Here is a 25,159-nt window from a genome sequence, read left to right on the forward strand (position 1 = left end):
TACAGACAGGGTCGCTTTTGCCAATGAGCTTATCTGGGCTTGAGCCCAGGGGCCTACTTTACTCAAGGGCCTAACTTTTTTTCTTTTATCCAAATTTGTTGATTTTCCTGTCAATCACAATAACATTCTTGGCATGAGTTGACCAACCCATAGGCGAATCTATGCAGCGCAGTGGCCGTACTTATACTGTCTTCAAAGTCTTAACCGTTTCATATTATTGTGCCACTTGTTGACGTCAGTCACTTTGCCGCTGCATAAACTGGCTTAGAAGCCCGTTCTCCGGGACCAATAGCTGAATGCCAAGTGGGCCTATCGGAAAGCATGAAACTCCAAATTATTCCGCCATTTGTTTATTCATCAGTCAGTCATATACTGTAGTTGCGGCATCCGTGGACCAATCACAAACCCGTGCGATGGACTCTGGACATCACGTGACTGATCCCCACGCGCATGTGTTTACACAGCCAAGCTGACAGGAGCGTAGCAGCGGCAGTCTAGCGGTCAACATTCTGTCCAAGTGACTTCACATCTCACTTTGATGAAAATGACAAAATGAGATACATGTACAAGATGACAGGTTGGATATCACGGATGCAGCACGAGTGCTTTTCCAACTATCAAGACGGCAGACATCACTACACAGGTGAGTCCTTGCGAGCATACAAAGCCTTCTAAGGTTACAAAGTTTAGGGGCATATGTATGTAAAATTGCATGGCTTTAATCTTGTGACAAGCATATGGCAGGATCAAAGAGGTTGCCTCTGAACCAGGGCTGGGCTGGCTGGCTGGCTGGCTTTGCGGGCGGGCAGGCGGGGAGCAGCGCAGGTGGGCGGCTGTGGCAGCGGGTGGCCCGTCGACAGGCCAGGCACCCTCGCCTGCGCGCGCACTTGTATATGTCCGCTCGCATCATGGTGGCTGCTACCAGTGCAGAGCAAAGTGGAGGCCGGCTGGGGCTAACCAGCCTCGCTCGGAGCGTGTGAGAAACGCGGCGCTCGCCGAACTGCCCGCAACAGGCTGGTGGGGCATCTCACCTCCGTTTTGTACGTTTTTGTACTTTATTACTTTTTACGTCCTATTTTGAGCTGAGCAAAGAATTGAAGGCGCAAAAGTGCACTAGGTGTACTAATTTGGGTAAGTGCTATCAAAAAATATTTTGTATTCATAGAAGTGCTAGAAAAAATGCACTATTGGTCTATAAAAACTATAGTGTGTGGGTGAAGCTTTTGATTTGTTGGCTATTCTATTTCGTCCAAATTAATGAATCTGTTTGTCAATGTTGAAAAATGAGTTGAGCATCTCAGTTAGCGTTGGGGAGAGAGGCCTATATTTGATGGTTAGCCCCGGGGCCGATGAGTAGGTAAAGGCGGACCTGGATACAGACGATGGATGGATGGTTGGGTGTCTTGTTTGGGGTTCTGTACCTTGTGTGTGATGTGCTGTTGCTCTGCAGGGGCATGACCTTTTGGGTCAATGAGAGTGGGATGGGCCACCAGGTAACCTCTGTCCTCCATTATAAAGCACCTACAAGACAAACACACACATTATATATATACTGTATATATACATATCCAGTTAAAAGAATGCATGGGATGTTGTTGTATCACTCTTCTCGCCGGACCCAGCAATTAATTGCACACATTCTGCCAAATCCCACCCGCTCCTCCACACCACAGCCTCTCTCGGTTAATCCTGTTTTATATGGCCTCTGAATGACAACAGAAAGGACGTGAAAGGAGTTGCAGCTGGGGGCAGAAAGAAGGGGAGGGGTACTACAGGGAGGTGGGAGTGAAAGCATTACATAAAGTTAAAAAAAAAAAAAAAAAAAAAAAACCTTAAGAAAGTATGTGGGGCAGAGGATACAGAAAGGCTCATATCCAACATGAATACTAAGATAATCAGCTTATCTCCTCTTCCCTCTTTTCATTTTTCTTCTCTTGTGAATTCACCGATGCACAAAACAGAAGAAACTGGGAATTTGGTCAGAACTGACAGTAAAAAGACAGAACATAGGAAGAGAAGCAACAATGCACACCAGGAGGAGAGGAGACCGCATGCAAATCTTCCACCCAGGCCAGTCCACCCACCTGATCTTGTTTCCCTTGTCCTGGTTGCAAATGGGAAGCAGGTCCAACAGAACTTTATAGAAGTAGCGAAGGGTGAAGTCTATACCCATCACTGCAACTGCATAGCCAGGGGCCATCTGAGAGCTAGAATCGGAATGTGGAACATAACCAGGGGCACAAAAAAGGTCAAAACATCTTCATTCAACTATTTGCCCTCAATAAATCCCAGCGCATTTGCATTCTGGAAACTGTTTATACAAACTACACTGTGACAGTCAAAACACGACACTAATCTGGATTGATCAAACGCGCAGATATTGTCTATGGACTTGCTACTAAATAGTTCTTGCTACACTGTTGCAAGTGGTGCAATGGCTATCGTACGTTGCAATTTAGGCTCACTGAAGTGGAAAAGTCAACAGGCTAATCTCAGCTGCAATTACATGCCTCTCAAAAGCTCCGGCTAAAGAGAGCCTGTGTTGAAAAGTTCTTCGCAAATGGTGTGGGTCACTGTTGCATTTAGACAAGGCATGTGGAAAAACAATGCTGTGCTAAAAGATTGTTGGGGAGGTGGGGGGCGGGAGTAAAAATATGTTCGCAGATGAGCAAAATGTACATACCACTGGACACCTTTGGATTTTTCTCATGAATTCCGACAAGCAAGAATTATATTCTAATTGCCCTACTTCATAGGGAAGTCGGTAGCCCTTGTTTACTGGAATTTAATCAATCACGCAAGACGTGAAATCCTCTTTGAATGGCAACTGATTTGTAGTTATTGAATTCCTTCTTCTTACCTGGAGGCATGGATGGTGTGGCTGATGGTCACGACGTAGCCTGCGCCGCCCACATCCAAGTAAGGCCCAGTAAAGGTGATGAGGCCAGGGTTAGCCACAGCGTGCTGGTACCTGGTACATAACACAGCAAATAGCCAAGAGAGAGTTTGCACATCTGGCATAAAACTCAAAAGGAATTCCATGATTTGGCATGGCAGCATTTTCGTACAGTAGGAGGTATAGAACAGCTACATTCATTACAATTTGTCTGGAGAGGGGTCTAACGATGAAATAATTCAAAACATCTTGACGCAAGAATGACTGGAAATCATTGTGCACACATTCAGTACGCCTAACCACACACATGCGCGCGCACACACACACACGCCCCTTCGCTCCATCCAAAGTAAGCCTCACCATTGTCTGCGGGTGGGGTCAAAGGCTTTGTCCATCAATGATCCAGGGTAAATCCGGAGCACCCCACTGGGCGTTGCTATGTAACGGCGCACAATGTAGCAGTTGAGGCTACTCATTTCCATTAGTGTCATCCACTCATCCGTGACGTGACTGGTCGCCATAACCTCGTTCCTGACAGAAGACTGCGTGGTGCAGGAAGAAACAGGAGGGAGTGTGGGAGCACAGAAAAGAAGGTAAACTGGTGATGACGAGGGACAAACATTTCAGGAAACACGTTTTGTCAGACTTTTGGGTTGCTCAGATTTGGGATTTGAAAATAACGGGTCAAATACTCGTCATATAAGCTCCTTTTGAATACACCAAGAAAGTATCGTTGTTGTATTGCAAGGGTGTCATGGATGGACCAGTACTATAAGCTTTAAAGAACAACTACTCCAAATTGTTCAAATTATTTTGGTGCAAATAATTATAAGTACATTCCAAAAATATTCACGTTTATTTATTATTTTGTTGCCATCCATCTACCCATTATCTTCCGCTTATCCGGCCGAGGCCGGGTCGCGGAGGCAGCAGCTTCAGCAGGGAAGCCCAGACTTCCCTCTCCCCAGCAACATCTTCCAGCTCTTCCGGAGGGATCCCAAGGCGTTCACAGGCAAGCCGGGAGACACAGTCTCTCCAGCGTGTTCAGGGTTGTCCTCGGGGTCTCCTGCCGGTGGGACATGCCCGGAACACCTCACCAGGGAGGCGTCCAGGAGGCATCCTAATCTGATGCCAACTCAATTGGCTCCTCTCAACGCGGAGGAGCAGCGGCTTGACTCCGAGTCCCTCCCGGATGGCCGAACTTCTCACCCTATCTCTAAGGGAGAGCCCGGACACCCTGGGGAGGAAACCCATTTCGGCCGCTTGTATCCGAGATCTTGTTCTTTCGGTCACGACCCACAGCTCATGACCATAGGTGAGAGTAGGAACGTAGATCGACCGGTAAATTGAGAGCTTCGCCTTTCGGCTGAGCTCCTTCTTCACCACGACAGACCGATACAGGGTCCGCATCACAGCCTGTCGATCTCCCGTTCCATCCTACCCTCACTCGCGAACAAGACCCCAAGATACTTGAACTCCTCCACTTGGGGCAGAATCCCATCCCCGACCTGAAGAGGGCACGCCACCCTTTTCCGATTTGGAGGTGCTGTGTTTTGGGTAATCATCTTGTTGCATGATAAAGCTTCTCCCGATTAGTTTAGAGCAGGGGTGTTCACACTTTTTCAGCATGCGAGCTACTTACAAAATGACCAAGTCAAAATGATCTACCTTCCGGGTAGAGTATTTTTTGCATATTTGTAGTGGGTAGGTCCTACTCACTACAAAAATGCAAATCATATATTTATTTTCAAATATATTGAGGATTCTTTATTTACAATTTATGTACCTTGCATAACCGCATGAGCCAAAGTTGCACAACACAACATAATTAACTATGAACATCTATTTTTTTTTAATGTCATGCGATCTACCAAAACTACCTTTGCGATCGACTGGTCGCAATCGATGTATTGAGCACCCCTGGTTTAGAGACATTTTTCTGTGAATTGGCAGGAAAATGGTGTGGTAGACTTCAGAATTCATTCTGCTGCTACCAGCAGGGCTCCGGACTGCCCCGAAAGGGTGGCAGTTTGCTCCTAAAATTTGAGACAGTGCAAGTAACATTTTCAACTACTCGCGCCGGTCCAACCAGTAAATTGCACACACACAAAAAAAAAAATTAAATTACTATTCTTTGTCTGGTTCACAATTCAGCTCATTTACCGTAAAAGTAGTAAAAATGATTACCGTGGGCAATCTGTAAGGCAACTTACAGTGTTCACCCCTAAATGTCCTACTTGTGAACCTAAAATTTCAAGTTAGGATCCACTGTGTTCCTGGGGAAAAAAAGTTAGTTTGGAGCTCTGTACCACCACGAGTTACATCATGATCTGAAACCCAAATATCTTCAGTATACAACAAAAACAAAGGAATTACCTGACATTCCGATACTTTTCGAGGGGACTGTAAATTTTATGCAAAATAATGTAATATAAATTTCCCTGCAAAAATGTGACTTACTTACTCAGGAGCCGCTTATATATGTTTTTTTTTCCTCTTTATGATGCATTTTCTGACTGTTACGACTTGTTAAAAAAATATAGTATTCATTTCAAGCTAACTTTATTAGCTATAAGGTGGCCACCACCTTTTATGAGAAGTAGGCTTATTTTGTTCCGAAAACGTGGCATCTTTTAGCCTTCACAAGTGCATCAAACCATAAGTAGCAGTCAAATTCAGAATGTCATTCAAGTGGTAAGTGGTCATCAGTGCACCCTCCAGTAGACAACATAAATAAGCAACGACAGTTACTTTTAATGAAAATAGCAGCGGATGTGTTCTGTAGCCCCACGAGTCGGACTGGACTCCCTGACGGGATAGTTCTGGCCCGCGGGCCAGGCGTTTGACACCCTTGCTGTGTTTCTTTCAGAACGTCTGAAAGGAGCGATTTGGTCATTTGAGGAGGCCTTCAAGACATGCCTGGGCATCTGAGCTGGAAGTGTGGTTGAGTTCAAACCCCTTACCACGCCACCCCCACACCAGGAATGCAAACAGACTGCCAAAACCACATGGGGGTTTTGTCCCCTCCTTAAAGATGCAGAGCTTCATTACATTTTACAGATCAAAACATTAGAAACACTCCACTAAATCTCTCGCTCTTCTGCAGGCACACACTGATTGAGTGTTAGTGTTGCGGTATTAGTCATGAATAGAAATATTTGTATTACAAACAACATTAACGAAGGCATCGTTTGCATGTGTGTTTTCTTGTTGTTGTTGTTGTTGTTGTTGTTGTGTACCTTGAGGCCTGGGTTGGCGATGAGCCGAGTGTTATCACTCAGATAGGCTGTGTAGTGCTCCACCATGCGCTTTGTTTCTGGCTGACTGAGGTGCTCATAGGGAGATGAGAAGCTACCAGCTGCCAGCATCACTGTGGGGGATTCTGAGAAAGGCAAAGAAAGGGACAGAGAGGTTTTCAGAGCTGATATCGGCACACACACACACACACACACACACACAAACACTTGGAGTTCTGAGGAATTTAGCTTGGTCTTACCAACAGACGCAAGCTGTTTAAAATGGAGGCAAGAGCTGGGCTGGCCCAATAAGTCCAAACGATGGTACAGGAGCTTGGAGCTGGGTGCGGTGTTCAGGTTTTTGAGCTGTTTCACTGGAATCTCTGGCTGCACGTACACGATGCACAGGATGAACGACGTGTCCTGAACCTAAGGCAAGATAGTCAGTCATATTACAGATTTGCCGATTTAAATGCGAGAAGGAGTTTTGAGATCGTATCCGACATATACATGTTGCTTTGTGTTTTATAATGTCTTCAAAATGTTAATGTAATACATGATGTAAGTGTTAAACAGAGGTACGATTTACATACGTTTCTATGTCTAGCAGTAATGGACAAAGTGTATTGACTGTGCAAAGGAGTTAGTCAAAGCCATCATTCTCCTGCGTCACCTACCAGCTTCCAAGCATAGCTGACATTGTACGCATCTTTGCTGTTGTCTCTGAGCCGGTTCGTGTGCCAGGATAAAGATGAGTTCACCGGCACAGCGATGACCTGACTGCCCAATGGGAGACTGCAGGAAATACACAGTGTTTGTCAATAACAGCCGATGGACAGTCACTTTTTTACATTTTGATTTCCACAGATATTCTCACTTGAGGATGTTCTGTCGCACAACATGGAATCCAGGAATATTCTCATAGTGGATAATGTCCGTGTGAAGAGGAGGCTCGGTCATCAGGTAAGGCCGCGTTAGTGATGGGTGCATCAGGGTATAACCTGGGAAAAGCACACCTGCCTATTAAAATGTGCTATACACAACACCAAAAAAAGACTACCAACTACCGATTTAAAGTTCCTGATAAAACTGCCTGCATTTGAATGATGATATGCTCTCCAAGGTGCTTGAGAAATAAATGACTTTTATTACATCACACAGCACATCAAAGTACAAGCAGCATGCAAGTATGGCCCCGGGGGGCGAGCAGCCGTATTGGGAGGATATCAGCAGCCGTATTGGGAGGATATCAGAACAATCTGATTGGAAGAGAGGAATTCACACTTGCTCTTCTCGCGCAAAAAAACAGACATTTTTTTCTTTGACTGAGGATCAATCATTTGAACAATGGTTTGGATAATGGATGGATGGATGGAACATTCCCAAGTTTGAGACAAATAAGTATAATAAGAATTGCGGAACGATGAATGAATTTCCTGCCATCCACACAAGGCGGTGGACGATGCAACGCTAGCAGATGTATGTGGCGTAATTTTGAGAATAACACATTTTTTCACAAAAGAAAAAAAAATCATAAACTGGGGGACTGTACAAACCAAATAAAGACTCCATCCATCTACTATCTGATTCTGAACCGCTTATCCTCACGATGGTCACGGGTGTACTGAAACCTATCCCGGCTGTCATTGGGCAGTAGGCGGGGTACACCCTGAACTGGTTGCCAGCCAATCATAGGACACACATAGACAAACAACCGTTCACACTCACAGCCACACCTAGGGATAATTCCGAGTGTCCAATTAACCAACCAGGCATGACTTGACTTAACCCGGTTAGGGTTAGGGTTAGGGGTGACTAGAGGGATGGATGAAAACCCACTTCCATCCTTGCTTAGTCCGTCCTTTTTAAAAGACTTCTTGTCCTCCCTCCGTCACAAAATGGGCATCCCTGGGACGGAATGCCCATCTCTGGCAAATACTTTTGCAAGCCATTGTATTATGATATAAACTAAAAGTGTAAAAATGATAACGGCAGCATCAAGTTATTTAAATGTGAAAAGTAAACATTTCCTGTTAAAAGAGGCAGAAAGAATCTGATTTATTATTTCTGCTTCTTTTCATTCAAATTTTGCATTTTCATGCAAACATGTCTACTTTTTCTTCTATGTAATGAAATAAATTATTTTTGTTATTTTGATACCTATCATTGTTTGGATCTCAAATTCTAGCACTCTAGGGTTCAAAATAGAGCAAACAAATAAAAATTCATAGCTGATATTACAAATGTACTTTTGACCCTAGAAAGTGCCTCATCCTGACTGACTTAACTGATTCATTTCGTTTTCTGCTACCCGTACTATTTCTCTCTAGTCACTGACGTGCTAATTTGCTGCTCATAGCTGGTTTCTCTCCACTTTAAGGCCATTCCGGACAGACTGGTGAAAAAGTGTACTGTGCATGAAACACAAATCTGTTGTGTTTGGCGACACAATATTGCATAGCTTAATGATTAGCATTGGCTTTGCCTGTTCTCTCTTGCTTGGTGTTGCATGCTTAGCTACTCCTCATCTGCCTTTTGTGATAACAATGCTGATTATAACCACGGTAGTTTATTTGCTGCCACGGAGGCGAGGATTAGTCACTTAGAGGAAAGGACATGCACCGCGGGAGGATAATGCTTAGCCACGCCGGCTAGAAAGCACAGTTCGTAGTTCGTGCCTCGGTGCGGAGCACGTTAGTGTCAAGTATTCCACCCAGTTCACGAACAGCAGCTTGGAGCTGATTGGTTTGAGTGACCTGTCACAAGTACGAGATAGTTGATACAACAGATTCTGTGTCAAAAAATGAAGCTTTAGCAATCACATGATCGTGTTGTCTGGAATCATGACTTCAATGAAAAAAGAGAAATCAATCAGCCCCACCTGCCAGAAAGGTTACATTAGACTATGTGGTTTTAGTAGTAACACTGCAAATATGTATGTGTACAGTATCCAGAGCATATCAAACAACATGAGGATGAGGATGTGACATTTGAAAAAAAATCCAAATACCTGTTACAAACTCTAAAATACATACTGTACATTCAACCGCTCCCTAAATTCTAATCACAGAAATGCATTCCCTCTAAAAACCTACTTTTGTTGGAGGGGAGGCCTCTTGTCAGCAGGGTATTAATTGTACAGTGCTGGTTTAATGCCAGCTAATAACTTTAATGGTCATGTTTGGGAAGCTGCTTCACTAATAAGACAGTGCGGCAATTGCTTGTAGTTTGACAGCATAGTTATAGCAATAGCAAACATTTTAAAGGGGTATAATGTGACTCTTTGAAAAAGACAACAGTGGTTCTATGTTACAAATCTGCAGCCATTGACTGATATCGTTGAATAATATATACAGTACGAGCGATACAGTAGTTAAAAGTTCCGAGGACCAAATCAAACCGTTTTAGTAACTCGGAATATTTCAACTGTGCTTTCTAGTCAGAAACATTCTCAACTAGCTGTAAAGAGTGCCTCATGAGGAACTTTTCTTAAAATGTTGTCCTACGAGACTTTGTTTGGGCTGACCTTTGTTGTCAATGAGGAAGGTGTACGAAGCCAGAGAGTCTTGATAATATGTGACATCCTCCAAAATGTAGGCCAGGTTCACATCCACTCCAACCACACCCAGGAGCAGGTTCCCGAAATAACAGGGCCGACTCACAGTCATAATAAAGCCTGGAGAAAGAATGTACACAATGTGCAGCATTACAAATCAGTCGCAGCTTATCTTGCGGTTTGGTTTTATCTGCAAACACCGTCATTCGAAACACAAACAATTATAAATGTGCTGCCTGTTCTCAACAGACCAGAGCATGAATGTACTGTAATTTTTGCAGTTGGTTTAGAAAAAATATATATATATCTGCTTGTGCGACAAGAACATGTCAACTAGGGCTGCTCAATTATGAAAAAAATATTAATCCCGATTATTTTGGTAGTAATTGAAATCACGATTATTAAAACCATCATTTATTTTCGGTGCAAAACAAGAAAATGTTTAAATGTAGAAAATATATAGACAAATACATTTGTTTGACACACTATAATTATATAAGTTCCTTTTAGGACCAAACTAAATTTATAAAATGAGTTATTATAAAAATCAAAAAAGGTACAAATGTACAAATTCAAGTATGATTTCCTTGTGTAAACAAAAAGTGTGTTGGATATAAATGCATATTAATAATCGTTTTTTACAATTATGCCAATTGTGTAATCGCGGAGTGTAATAATTGTAATTGTAATTGAATTTCGATGTCAAAACATTTTACTACAACTATCAGCATTTTACACCATATTTGCCAATTTTAGATTATTACTTTGTATATCGTAAGATCCCACTGAATTGAAAGGTGATGATGTCAATTACGAGATGATATAATTCTACTCTCTTTCACTCTCACAGGCTGTTAAAAGCTTCTTCATCATAAGCCTAAAACGCAACACACACATTCAGATGCCTCATTATGCTGAGTTTGAATGCGCTTTCAAACTGTACGCATAAATGAGACAAACCACAAAATGTTTGTTGTTCTCCAAGGTTTTTGTTCTGGAAGTCTTTAGCTATATACAGTATATATATTTTAATCAATATAGCTCCTGTCAGGTTGTAGGTGGTCAGTTGGGACTTGAGCACGCACCATCCCCCATGGGGTCAGCGTAGGGCAGACTGAAGCGGACGAGGTCGATCATGCGGTTGGGCAGGTTGATATAGAAGCGGCCCACTGTTGTCTCCAGATTGCTGAGCTGGTTGAGCACCATCATGCTGCCCTTCACGACAGGCATCATGACCGCTGCGGATGATCCAGATGAGGACGCCACAGGAAAACGGTCAACGCCATACTTCACCGAATTCTGCTCGGCAAGGTCTCGCAGGAAGGCCAGCTCCTTCAGACCTGTTATTCCCTCTGCAAAACGAGGGCAGGACACAGCAGTTAAGCACATTACGATATTCCATCTAGATGAGGGGTTTCCGAGTCTGGTCCTCGTGAGCCCCTATGCAGCTTGTTTTATATGCTACCCTGTCCCCTGATTCAAATGATCAGCTCATCAGCACAAGCCTGATAACGATCCTGATCATTTGAATCAGGTGGAACAGGGTTACATATAAAACAGACTGGATACATGCATTACTACATTCCAGATCTGGTGAGTTGGGTAACGCCTCAAATTTATGCAGGCATGTAGCCAATATGTCAATGTACAGCCAATGTTCCCTCCAAGTTGCGTGTGTGAGCAATCGCACACTCCTCCAACCCTCTCAGCATAAAGCAAATCTACGGAGTGCATTAGAAAAAAAAATTCCAACCTGAGCTGTATTTACATTTTGTATTTTGTATTTTCATATTCTCCTCAAATAAAGAAATTGAAACGTTTATCAGAGCCTCTCATTGAACGAACTTCGCTGTTTGCATCAACCATTTCGAGTATATCATCTCAGCAACGTGCATCCTGACTTGCAGAGGTTAGGTTTACATTTCGTAGCAAATTTTGTCCCGATGAGCTTTGCTTTCTATTCATTCATTCATTCATGATTCTGACAACATGATGCAGACCAATCTTTGAGTAGCGCTCATAGATATACCTTGTCAGAGAACATTTTAAATCACATTCTTACCGGTGAAATGTGCATGTAGCGTTTCTTCCTGTGGCATTTTTGCCATAGAGACAAAAAAACGCAGCAGGAAAATAAATGTATTCAAGTTAGGCACGCTTAGCGAGGGGCAATGTAAGATGGACGCCAGTGGCTTCACTTCTCGCTACGGCGAATAACGGCATTGTTAGTCCATTCATTTCCAAGTCCGTGGACGTAGCCGGTCCAAGCAATGCTCAGGGAGTTTGTGTGAATGCTCAGACACACGGAAAATTAGAGGCAACACTGAGTCAAGCCAAGCCTCATCTCCTGCCTTTAAAGGTCATTAAATGTAGCCGGGATAACCACCGCTGCCCCCCGCAGCTGTCACCTGGAACAGTTGGCACCTCGGATGGAGCGCAGAACGTCTGCCACAATCCAATCACGGACTGGATTACCGACGAATCCCTAATTAATGCCAAGGCTTGTCTGTGGCTCATCGTGCTGGGCGACTGACACAAGGCAAAGTCATCACGGGTGGCAATGTCAGATGAACACAAAGGGGGACTCTTGCCGACAGCCAAGCTTCGCTTCAATGAACGTGGATGGTAAACACGAACATCTTCAAGGACCCAGGCCAAATATTAGAAATATAAAATGACGACCTCCACTATTTTAGCACAGTGATGTTTTTAGCCAGCGCTACTCACAAAATATACTGAATTGAGTACCTCTGCGCGATCAGCAGCACATGCATCACTAATAAAACTCAGGATGATAGATGTTTGCTTCCTTTTCATCACGGACCTCTTTAAACTGGTAGTTTAGTCCTCTGTCAGTCACACACATGCACAATGAGCCATGCGTCCTTTGAAGTCTCATTCGCTCCCCTCTTAGATGTACCGTACCTAATTTCCATTCCCCGGGTGCAAAAATTATTTGTTTGCTAATGCATGCAGTGTGTGTGTGTGTGTGTGTTGCAGAGAGGGGAGGCACTTCGAAGGGACGCATGGACATACACGGACAATAAAATAGGAAAAGGAATCGCGCACAAACAAAACAAAAAGGCCTTTGAGGTTTATGAGCACTTCTCTATCCTCCAGTCTTCACCACAGCACACGCACAAAGTATATTTATCATAGCCTGCTGCTAATACACAAGCGTCATGCAGAATTGAACTCTTTTTTTTTTCACCCTTTGAGGGCAAAGTATGTAAATGTCCATTCAAGGTAGTTTATGTAACAATAGTGTTGCACTGTGTTTGAATTATTCTATGAGAAGGGGTCCACATAATTTTTTTCATGCGGTACTCGCATGAGTACCAGGAGATTTTCTTTGGTACTCACTAGTGGTCCAACGGATCACATAAGTCATGGATTTTGAGTCACGGATCGGGTCGTTTTTTTGTATGAGAGAAAAAAAAAAGCTAAATAGAACTTTGTCTTCATTTATTTTATAAAACGCTTTTGCGCATTAAAAAAAAAAAAAAAAAAAAATCAACTCCTAATGTCTAATATGGCCATTTGGGATTTAAGAACACATCCATCCATTATCTGTACCGCTTCTCCTCACAAGGGTCGCGGGGCGTGCTGGAGCCTATCCCAGCTGTCTTTGGGCAGTAGGCGGGGGACACCCTGAACTGGTTGCCAGCCAATCGCAGGGCACACAGAGACAAACATCCGCACTCACAATCACACCTAGGGGCAATTTAGAGTATCCAATCAACTTACCATGCATGTTTTTGGAATGTGGGAGGAAACCGGAGTGCCCGGAGAAAACCCACGCAGGCACGGGGAGACCATGCAAACTCCACACAGGGAGGCCGGAGCCGGGATCGAACCCACGACCTCTGAACTGTGAGGCAGACGTGCTAACCAGTCGACCACCGTGCCGCCCATTTAAGAACACAATTTGATGCAATTTTGTAAGTGGTACAGTGTATACATTTCAAGGTATCCTGAGAGGCATTTTGAGCTGAATGTTTTAACAATTATTAGGCAAAAGTGTTGTTATATTTAAATGAAGACAAAGTTTTATTTTTATTTTATTTTTTTTCATATTGAAAAACACTTGAAGTGCAATTTAAGACACTTTTCTTAAAACATGGACAGCACATTACAAAGTGACCTAGGTCCACAATTTAGAAAGAGAAGTTTAAAAAAAATAAAGCAGCAGCTATTGAACTACCAGTTAATGATAACAGCTGTTAGCCACTAACGCCAGAGACTTGTGCCGTATCATACAATGACAGCGTGATTAACTAGCGCTTTGTTCGTGTCCTAAATTAGCGACTGAATATGATTTTGAGACAGCATTGTGTTGGTGTTGGTATCAAGCGCTAAAACTGCAGATACGTCGAAAACGGAAGTCAAGTTAGCCGTTATGGCACCACGCGGGGCAACTTCAAAGTAAATGTTCACTAAGGCTATTGCCTTGGCATTAATGACTCAATGTTAGGGATGTTCCGATCAGGTTTTATGACACCGATCATGCATGAGTGATATCGGCCGATACCGATCACATGGAATATCTGTATATTTTTCCATTTATTTATGGTGACTGCTATTATGCAATATTATCTGGAAAAAAAACCCAGCCATATTATTGCCGTAATTTTGACAAAGATCTATATATATTTTCAAAAGCATGAAGAAATACAAAACCGTCGTTGGCACAATACAATTACTCCGTTGCAAAAATAACTGAAAAACTTAAATTTACCAGTTTTTAGTAACACAGTTTTTAACGGATCAAAATAATCAGCAGTGTCAAAAGATTTAATTATGCAAAAAGTCAAATAAATAACATGCTACCTAAACATTGCATGGTTCAGAATATAATCAAAGTAGGCTTCACTTGAATAAACGATTCAATGAGTTCCTAAATTGAAACGACTCAGTAACTTTATTGTCTTGTGCATAGACAAACTATCTTATGCATTTGAAAAAAGTCACTGTTAATCTTTTTGTGAATTATAAAATGATATAGTGGGCCTGTTGCCCAAAAGTGACCTACAATGCCTGTGGCAATAATGCCACTTGTACTGCGCCATGTCCGCCCTGACTTTATTCAATGCAGTGAGCCTCATAAACTCACATTAGTCTCCCAATTGCTTGTTCATCAAATGTCGGATTAAATTGGTTGTGTTGAAACTTTTGGCCAGGCTCCCCGCGCGAGGTACCTTTTCATGGCATATACAGTATTACAAGACGCAAACTCCACACACTCAGCAGACAATGTAGGTCGCGCGGGCGGGCGCGGTTGCGTGCAGGGCGGCGCGAGTGATGCTTTTGGACGGAGGGACGTCGTCGCGTATTAAACAAATCAACTTTTTGGCCATTTCGTCTCGCGGCAGCCAAGCATGAGCTGCGGGTGATCGGATGTTTTGCTCGGCAATAAAAGGCTTTGATCGACTATTCCGATCACGTCATTTTTCACGAAAATCGGCCGATCATGATCGGTGCCCGATCGATCGGAGCATCCCTACTCAATGTATTATGCGCTAAGATTTATTTTGAAGTTAGCCTTTGTGGCGGCGGTGTGTTTGTTGAGTATGTTTGCAAAACGTCTTGTACAAGCAACAAACGTGATCTTGAGAGTATTCACCTTCCTCTACTGAATGCGGACTAATCACGTTGCCTTATTGTGAACGCGCAGTTTTTTTTCACCAATCATTCTGCGGATCCTGAACCGATGCTTGATACTTGCCAATCAGAGATGATTTGTTGCACTGCACCATTAGTGCGTACAGGTACGCAAATGCACGTTGAACAAAGGTCAGATAAGGAAGTACGATTGCCCCTTTGTGTGGACCATAATAATTCGAAAGCCCGTATTCATTTTCCGAAGGTCTGCTGAGTGGTCAACTCACCATTCATGAGTGCATACGTGAGGATCATGACCGAGTTGTTGAAGTGTCTGTTCTCTTCTTTGACCACACCGAGCGTGGCTTTCTTCTCCTGCTCGGATGACTCTCGAGATGTAATCCCAGAAGACAAGTAGATGATAGCCATGTCTGTGGCTGGTGGAGGACAAGAGCAAAAATGTCAGATAAGGGGCTTGTTTGTGAAGTGAGTAGTCCCTTGGTGACACAGCGTCATCATATGCATCCGTTCCCTTACTGGCGCTCTGCTTGCTGAGGCTGCTGGTGTTTCTGAGAAGGTGGAAAGCCCTCTGGAAGCCCGCTGCATGTTGCGTGGTGCCATCGGAGGACTTGATGTTGGAGATGAAGGTGCTCATCTTCCTCTTCGTCTCGCTAGTGGCCGGAGAAAGCAAACTCTTGTAGCACTGGTCTAGAGAGCAGGAGCGGACCATCTCTGCCACTGACAGAACGGCGATCTTGACAGGAATGAGAATGACAACATTACATGAAAGAAAGGGTCAGTGGAACAACACCATTGTGATTCAGCGCCATTGGAGTACTGTATATAACGCCTTTCAAAAGAAACAAAGTTCACGTTACACATATTTAACTTTATTACACTTTAAGAATGTTTTCCTGAAAGAAAACATGGAAAATTCATATCGTAGTATGAAGTTTAATTAAGGGTTGCTTTCCTTACCTTGTCATGTTCATCAATTGCATTAAGGATAACCAGTGCTGAGTCTCTGGCAATTTGAAGTTGAGTTTCAGTAACAGACGCGCCGTGATCCACCATCACAACAATATGTTTGGACTGGGGACGCACAGCGGAAACATATACAGGCCTGTGGGAAACACACACAAAGACACACAGCCATATTAATGTCCTGATTCCCTTCTCAGTGATTCCAAAACTCAGTGGAAAAAAATAAAAAATAAAAAATAAAAATATATATATATATATATATATATATATATATATATATATATATATATATATATATATATATATATATATATATATATATATATATATACACACACACATACAAAAACACATCACACCACTATGGCTTGACAAAAAATGCTGCTAGCATCAGATTGTATCTTTGCTATGCTTGTACAAACACAGTGTTTAGAACCTCGACTGTTAATCATTTTCTTTTTTAACTTCAGTAATATTTATGTGATATTTCTTTCTATGATTTCAATTCATGTGTCGCTGTGTGTGTGTTATGTGGACTGTGCACATTACAGCTGAGTGGAGTCAGGGGCGGAGCCAGAACGTGGTTAATGGGTGGGTCTGAATATTTCTCTCACTGAGCGCAATCCTCCCAAACCCGACACATCGTATATTCAAATAAAATGACAAACTGAATAATATTAAGTTCAGATCCTGCTTAGACAACCACAATTATGCCATTCTTAATATTGAATACAATAAAAACCCAACGAAACACAAATTCAAAAATAATTTCATAATAATTTATAAAAAAAATTAAAAGTATATTTTTTTTCATGAATCTCACTGGGTGGACGGTCTTGTCAATCTGGGTGGGCCTGTGCACATCCAGGCCCACCCATAGCTCCGCCCCTGAGTGGAGTACAAGGGATCTCAGAGGCTAGAGGGGGTTAGCTACAGTGTGTGTGGTCTGCGGACAATACCACAGAGTGGTATTGCCTCATTCACACTTAAAGCAAGAGAAGAGACACAATCTCAATCGTGGGTACGTGACCGAATAAAAACAAAAGACACGACTGAAAATTGTCAAAGCACTTTTTATCCCAAGTAAGTGTGAAAAACACATATAAAGGTAAAGGACGGAATTGAAAGAGATGTTCTTTCAGTGGTAGTCAAATAAAAACCACAACAGTGGAGGTGTGAAATTCCACTGAGCCTCAGTGGTACCCAGCCACATTCCGGTCAAGGGTACGTGTGGTCAAGGAGCATGCCGCCAACATGCCGCCTGGCCCCCCGCAGCAACTGGCATACAAGTGAATGGGTGAGGAAGAGGAGGTGCGAGGAAGCGGGTTACAGGGAGAAGGGAAGAGAGGGTGACGCTGGAGGGACAAGAGGAGGGTGGCTAAGGGTAAGGTGAATAGATGGTTTGGGGGTTGGCACAGAAGCAGAAATAGGAGTGACAATGGCAGAGGCTGAGGGAGAGGAGGACTGAGCGTGACAGGGTGAGGAATCGAGAGTAGTAAAAAAGAGGAAAGCTGTGGGTGAGAATGAGGAGAATAGGCGAAAGCCGACTGCATGGGGTGAGGAAGACTTGGACTAGCTAAAGTGGCAAAAGGATAGTGAAAGTAAGGAAGGCAGAGGGTGAGGAAGAAGAAGGCAAGTATGGCCTACAGAGAGAAAAGTGAACAAAGTTGGTTTTCTACCTGCTGCGGTGTTCATAACTTCCTTTACAGTGGAACTTGTGGGCCGGGAACACAGTGAAGATGCCCTCCTCGGAGCTGAAGTACTGCCACTTGATCCCTGGGTTGGATTTCAGATTGTCTGCCAACACTGCGGAAAGAAAAAAACACAGTTGGTGACCAATGAAAACCTCCAGAGGACATGAACGTCATAAACATGACTAAAGAGTATAGATGATACACTAGCAGATGCAAACCACTCGTAAACAAGAACAATGGACAAGCTAGGCTGGAATTTGCCACAAAAGTACATGATGAAAAAAAAAAATCTGGGACCAAGTCCGATGGACTGATGAGACAAAGAATCATCTTTATCAAAGAGGTGGAAAAGCTAAAGCTTCGAGAAATGAAATGTGTTACTCAGCATCCCAGCACATATAAGCGCTCAAACTCAATGGAAGTAAAGACAATGGTGATGGATGGGCTTGGATGGCTTCCCTTTTTTTTGCCAGTTTAAAAGAATCTTAAACCTTCATCATGCATCAAGATAATGACCCAAAATGAATTGCCACAACAACAACAAAAATCATTCGGGGTAGGTAAAAAGTCAGCAAAATCTTAAAGATCGCTTTCATTTCAATCAGTAAACTAAACAGTTGACTCACAATCGAGGTTATTCTAGTTATAGATTAAGTCAACCCAAACATATTTTTTCCATAACATGTTTTATGCAAGTGCACTAGTTGAAACAAGGCATTCTGATAAATATTGAGTTTGTGGAATAAGAGTTAAGCCACCCATACCTCAGGGCTCAGGTAATGACCAATCACGGCTGACCTGTTTTCTGAAGCCGAGCCGTGATTGGTCTTTACCTGAGCCCTGAGCGGTTGTGATGTCATTTTCAGTCGACAGAAGAGAAAAAATGGCTGCCCCCTGAGATGGCTAAAAAGGGATTCACTCTTATTCTACAAACACAGTATTAATCCAAATGCCTTGTTCCAACTAGTGGGCCTGCATAGCATGATTTCGAGACATGCATGCCCACTAGCAGCAACATATTCTGCAAAAAAATATTATGTTAGGGGTGACTTCCTCTTTAATGAAAGCTAACGAAATCACTAAAACTAAAATTAAAAAAAACATTTTCGTTCGCTATATATAAATGAAAATGCCTTTAATTTATGTGATCCTACCTTGTGTTAACTCTTTTTTCATAATCCAAAGATTACACAATTCTTTGAGGAGTATTTCCCCCTGTGGATTGACTGGGCCAAACCAGAAGTAAGGGCTTTTTGGCAGTGACTTTTATCGGTTTGTGCACAAACAACTCTCACCATGTATTGGGGGTGTTGAACAATATGGTGTGCATCCTTTCGTGGGCTTCCCACCTCCCATAGCCCCCCAAAAAATATGCATCTAGGGATCGAAGTTAACACACAGTCACATGCGGACACACGCACACACATAAACGCGCCTGTATATAGCACAATGATTATATCGGTTTTTTTGCAAATTCTAAATAGATATTTGAACATACATTGTTTTTTGCCATCAAAACTGCTTTTTTAGAATAGTTTTTTTAAATGAGAAAAGTACTGTTTATAAATCTGAGATGTAATAAAAGCAAAAAATATTGGTGTCAAAGCTGAAGTTTTACCTGAAATAAGTCTTTTCACAAAACACTCAATTTCTCAGTTTTTTTTTTTTTTTCAGAAAGTGGATTTTCTGTGAAAATTCCCTGTGTTCTACTGCAGATTACTAAAGAATGACAAATGCTAGAAATAAACTTTTATTTCTGATGAAAGAAGAGAGTCTTATCTTTCTTTTGGTATGACCCACGTCTACTGTATATAGCCATAAAACACAATATTCTGTGGGCCTTCAAAAATGGGCCAAAATCCTTGAAAATGGCTGGCACTCAGGGGCTTAGCTGCGATGCGAATGGCTGGCATTTAAAACATTTAAAACTAACTATAATCATATTGAAAATCATCTTAATCAATATACACGAGCTTTCAGGGTTCATTTTAAATGTGTTTACTTCAGCAACGGGAAGTGAACGTCTGTACAGACGAAGGACTGTCAAAACAGTCGTTAGAGGATTGTCATTTACTTCATTACACATTACGAAGTGATTGTTTTAAATCTTGCACTTGAAAAACACGCTATATATGCTACTTAAAAAAACTAATATGAATAAAAAAACAAAATTAACAGAAAACATTTGCAAAAAAAATTAAAACTGATAAAAATCCAATAAAGTTGCTCTAAAAACCAATTCAGACCAGTTGAATTTAAAAAACAAAAGCCAAAATGGAAAAAAAAAACTAACTATAATGAAAAATCCAAAATGATTATAAACCTGCTCATAATGACATAGTGGCATTTCGCAAATGTTTCACAATTTTGCACCTCTCTGTTGCGATAGTATTACTATCTTCATAATTGTAGTTTTGGCACTCTGTTATTTGGATGTGCTGATCACTATTCCACACAACTGGACACTTTACATTGCTTAACGACTCTCTGCATCTTTTGCACAGCTGCCATTGTTTGGTACTACCGCAATAATGGTCTCCTTGTGTTGCTTAACAACTCTGTCATTTTGTTTTAGTTGCTTGTTGTTGCAATACTAGAACGGCTCAAACTACTGGAGACACATTCCTTGTGTGTTTTTAACACTGAACACACACCAATAAAGACTATTCTGACTTGCCACATTTGGATCTGTGCATGTCTCACTGCAGAGAGTGGAGGAGCTGAGACAACAGCATCAACTCCAACCTCAGAGGTAAAGGGTATTTGCTCGATGCTAACTGAATTTTCGTAGGTCACAGAGTCAACATTATGCTTATAGAGATTTTATGGCAAAGCCAGCGACTTCCTTGCCGCTCGCAGCAACATAACACAACCTTTCACGCAGAGCAGGGGGAGGAGAGAGGCGGCACAATCAGAGAAAGTTTTGGGGCCTCATTAAAATGCCGCAAGACAAAAAAGCAACATTCGAGTCTCACATGAGGACAAATCGTACAAGGCTGCAGTTCGTCTTTCTTGGGTTCCATTTGCAATCTTTGCCAGACAATCGCAAACAACAATTGTTATGCCATAATAACAGCATAATAAAGACCAAAAGTGTAAGGAATCATTGATTAAAATATTAGTCAAATATTTGGATTGTCTTCAAGGAATTTTCACAAATTCATTATCACAAACAGCAGATTTTGTTCCATTTCCCATGTAAAACCTCCTCTAGAACAAAGGTTTTATTATGTGTTTTGTTTTTTACCATAAAGTACTTTGGTACAAACTGACGTCATTTTACTAGGGGTGTTCCACTCATGGTTTTATGCTGACCATACCAATCATTCATGAGTGTGACTGGCCGACACCGATCAGCTGGATTCAGTGTAAAATTTTCGATTATCAATCTGTTGTATTTTCTTTAATTAATTGTTTAATCAGATTTTTTTTTAAAAAGTTAAATTTCTATCTCTTCATTATTCAAAAACACTACATAACTTCAAATTGACAGTGCATAACATGCACAAACAAATTATGATTCAATTTCTATTTCGATCAGTAACATGACAGAAAGTATGTTGCTATATGTAAAGGAGAAGTCAACTCAAAACATATTTTTTCAAGAATATGTTCTATGCAGGCCCACTAGTTGAAACAAGGTGTTCTGATTAATATTGTATTTGTGAAATATGGGGTTAAGCAGCAAAATCCACCTGTTCTTAGCCATCTCAGGGGGGGCGCCATTCTGCCATTTCTGTCGACTTAAAATGACATAACAACTACCCAGGGTTCAGGTACCGACCAATCACGGCTCAGCTTCAGAAAACAGATGAGCTGTGATTGGTCGTTACCTGAGCCCTGAGCAGTTGTGATGTCATTTTCAGTCAACACAAATGACAAAATGGCCGCCCCCAGAGATTGCTGCCTAACTTATATTCCACAAATGCAATATTAATCAGAATGCCGTATTTCAACTAGTGGGCCTGCATAGAACATATTCTTGAAAAAAAATATGTTTGGGTTGACTTCCCCGTTATTGCTCACATTGATGCCACTTTTTTGTTTTATTTTGTTTTTTAAACAAATTGTGTCTTTAGGTTTTGAGTAAAATAGTAGCATCCAGGTGAATTCCGTGTTTCCATTTAATGGTTATTTCCAAGGAAATTCATACAGTCAAGAAAATGTGTACATTTTTCCCTTTGCAAAAAAAATAAATAATTTTTTTGGTCTCTCTCTCTCCCACAGTTGCCAGTAATGGTGGAAGACTGTGCCTTCACCAAATAAGGCTCAAATGTCCCGGGAATGGGCGGACTAAAGAACAAATTCCCAGCTCCATTATTTTTTTGTTTGGAAATTTAAGGATTAGCTGATTTTCAATAATTTTGCTCTCTTTTCAAAAAGTCCCCCACAGTACCTTGTTTAAATTGAATGTGATATTGTATATAAGGAATTTAAAAAAGACACATTCAATTTGGCATACAGTGTTGCACGTTTATATAAATGAATGAAAACTGTATTTTATCCGGGATATTATACTGGGTAAAATGTACGCGACTTTAGTGATGGTGTTACTAATTGTAAGGTTAGTGGTCTAGGGTTAAGAACAATTGGCCACTTAGTGTGATCAAGCGGCCATTAATTCTTTGTTCGGTGATCACCAACCACAGAGTTTTCCACGAAAATTGGCCGATGACAATGGGTGGCTGATCGATCGGAGCACCCGTACAGTTTACTAAAAAAAGAAAACATTTTAGATCCGCATATAAGTGACAGTAGAAAAGATAATATGTCCTTTTCTATTCCCCCTGAATTTCATAAATCTAAGTACCAGTATATCTTTCCAGTAGTGACGACATATAGTTCTTAACCCACTTTTTTTTTTTTTAATAAGTATTGTCTCAGCTTTGGTGCAATACTGCTCAATTGTAATGCTTGAAGATTTGTTCTGCATTTCTATTACATCTTAATTATTTTTTTAAATGTACTTTTCCCCAGCTTTAACCACTGCAGCTTAAACAACAATGCAGCCTATTTGCACAGTTTCCTGATATCACAAGCATCAAGTTCTCGTCTATTTTTAGCTTCTCTTGAACCCATTTAATTGTGATTGTTGTTCAGCAGTGGCTCATCTGTAAAGACTTGTGCTCCGGATCCAAAGGGTCACAGGTTCAAAATTCAATGCATACAAAAAAGACATGGCAACTAGATGTTGGAGTGAAGCTGGTCTGCTTGCTGGCTTATGCCGAGCTGCCATTGAGCAAAGGACTGCCCCCCCTCACCCCCTCAGCTCAAGACTAAATGCATCTTAGAATCAATTTACATCAATGTAGCAAACTCAGTGGCATTCAATTAACTGTCCAATTAAAGTCCGGCTGACACAGAGTAACAATTCTTCATATTACAATTTTGGACGGCAGATGAAGAATATTTTAAATAGAGAAGTGGGAGAAAGCAATGCTTTTTGGCCATAGCAGCTCAGCCATAATTTTTTTATGACAGCTTATAGGGACAAACAAAAGTGTTGACATACAACCCACAAACCAAAACAATGAATGAGAAATGAAAGAGTAGTAAAAGCCGAATAAATGGAAGTGAAAAGATGGATCTAATCATGGAGCACTCTGACCCAGTCTTCTTGAATATATCTGTCTTTTACTGTGTTGTCATCTGTATTAATACGTTTCTGCGATTTGTTTTGTCGTCATTCATGGTTCTTTGCCATCATCTCTCCTGCTTGCCTTCTGTAGCAGATTGTTTGGATTGGCCTGAGACAAATGGCAGAAAATGAATATGAAGACAGCACGAGGGGGGTCAAGGAGAACTAAGCAGAGGGAAGAGGTGTTAGTGTAAATTGAATGTAGCGTGGGAGACTTACAATAAAAACACAACCTGCTAATGGGAAGGGACTTTGAAGGATGAGCTGGGAGAAGAGCAGCCTTGTATGTCTGGAAAAATGTGGAGCAGTAGAGAAGTAGATTCAGATGTGACCAAAAAAAAAAATTGGGGACAAGGAAATACGATGGCAACAGCCTCTCTTCAGTGGAGAACTCAACGGTTTGGTATGGTCCTAACCCCACCATTAAGACCTTTTAGCTTTTTAACTGGAATCCTAAAACAAGCTGTACAATTTGCAAGCCAAACTTTTTAGGGAATGTTTCAAACATCACAAAACCTAAAGGGTTGAAACACTGTCACGGATGTTACGAGAGGCATCCCACCTCAGTTCTGAAAGCATCAAATGGGTCAAATATGCATGACTGTGATTTTCGATGTTTAGATAACATGATGAAAAAAATGAAAATTGAAAAATTGAAAAACACCAACTTTGTGGCATGTTTTCAAACATTTTCCAAAATGCAAAGTAGAGATGGAGCAATATGGCTTTTCCAGGGCCGATACGATACCGATTATTATTAGTCTAGGAGGCCGATATCCAATATTTGGAGCCGATATTCATTTTTGACAAAAAGGAAAATATTGGCATCAAAATCTAAAAAAATTAAAACTCTTAACTTTCTTGAAACATATTTAACCAGATTTTTTTTCAGATTTGCATAATGTTGAGGGTTTTTTATTATTATTATTATTATACATTTTTGACAATATACATCTTTGTTGTAAAATAACATAAAATAATAATTGTTGTAATCTAACAAAGTTCAGGGACCTACCAGGGTCATCAGCCTATCTTATAAAGTTAAATGAAAATTTACATAAATAGTGATACCTGTAGTTCCTTGAAGTTAACACAGTTTTAAATTGATCTATTATCAGCCATCAGATTTTTAAAAAGGCCGATACGATATTCGTCAAAATCGCCCTGCCGATAATCGGTCTATCCCTAACTCAAAGTATAGGTTTTGTTGGTTTGAAGTTAAAAGGGCCTCATGGAAACAGCCACTTCGACCAGCAAAATACACAAATGCACAACAACCTGCATTTTTGGAATATACGATCTTATCTTCAGACACTGGTGGCAAAATTAATGACCACCAGCTTCAGCATTTGACCTGCCGATTCACATTTAAATGAGGACACAGACAAAGGACAGACAGACCTGAACAACAGGTGGCACAAATCATTACAATTTCAGAGACAGTTCAAAAGCAAAGAAAGTATTTGATGTCAGGCTGTGAAAAAAAGTGATTCAAATTAAGTGCATAGACCAGGAGTGACAAATGCAACATTTTCCAACATCCTCTCTGTCACT

The 25,159-nt window shown here is 41.4% G+C and overlaps 1 protein-coding gene and 1 long non-coding RNA gene across 2 annotated transcripts in view; one reads left to right on the forward strand and one right to left on the reverse strand.

Annotated features, from left to right (window-relative positions):
• cachd1 (cache domain containing 1) overlaps positions 1-25,159 on the reverse strand; it is an 89,709-nt gene that overhangs the window by 12,079 nt on the left and 52,471 nt on the right. Inside the window, exons 5-18 of the mRNA XM_086046873.1 lie at positions 17,953-18,079; positions 16,268-16,412; positions 15,827-16,043; positions 15,577-15,726; positions 10,774-11,040; positions 9,659-9,808; positions 7,010-7,133; positions 6,810-6,927; positions 6,393-6,561; positions 6,136-6,278; positions 3,257-3,438; positions 2,861-2,971; positions 2,085-2,207; positions 1,422-1,521 (exon numbers count right to left, since the gene is read on the reverse strand). Of these exons, the coding sequence (XP_085902999.1) occupies positions 1,422-1,521; positions 2,085-2,207; positions 2,861-2,971; positions 3,257-3,438; positions 6,136-6,278; positions 6,393-6,561; positions 6,810-6,927; positions 7,010-7,133; positions 9,659-9,808; positions 10,774-11,040; positions 15,577-15,726; positions 15,827-16,043; positions 16,268-16,412; positions 17,953-18,079 (2,126 nt within the window). The remainder of the gene's footprint in view (positions 1-1,421; positions 1,522-2,084; positions 2,208-2,860; positions 2,972-3,256; positions 3,439-6,135; positions 6,279-6,392; positions 6,562-6,809; positions 6,928-7,009; positions 7,134-9,658; positions 9,809-10,773; positions 11,041-15,576; positions 15,727-15,826; positions 16,044-16,267; positions 16,413-17,952; positions 18,080-25,159) is intronic.
• LOC147138107 (uncharacterized) lies at positions 467-11,508 on the forward strand. The gene is made up of 3 exons (XR_015088932.1): positions 467-643; positions 7,000-7,095; positions 10,871-11,508. It is a non-coding gene; the product is annotated as an uncharacterized LOC147138107 (long non-coding RNA).

The sequence above is a fragment of the Filicampus tigris genome, chromosome 12, assembly GCF_054856515.1.
Source record: "Filicampus tigris isolate MCC_2025a chromosome 12, RoL_Ftig_1.0, whole genome shotgun sequence".
NCBI classification, from domain to species: domain Eukaryota; kingdom Metazoa; phylum Chordata; class Actinopteri; order Syngnathiformes; family Syngnathidae; genus Filicampus; species Filicampus tigris.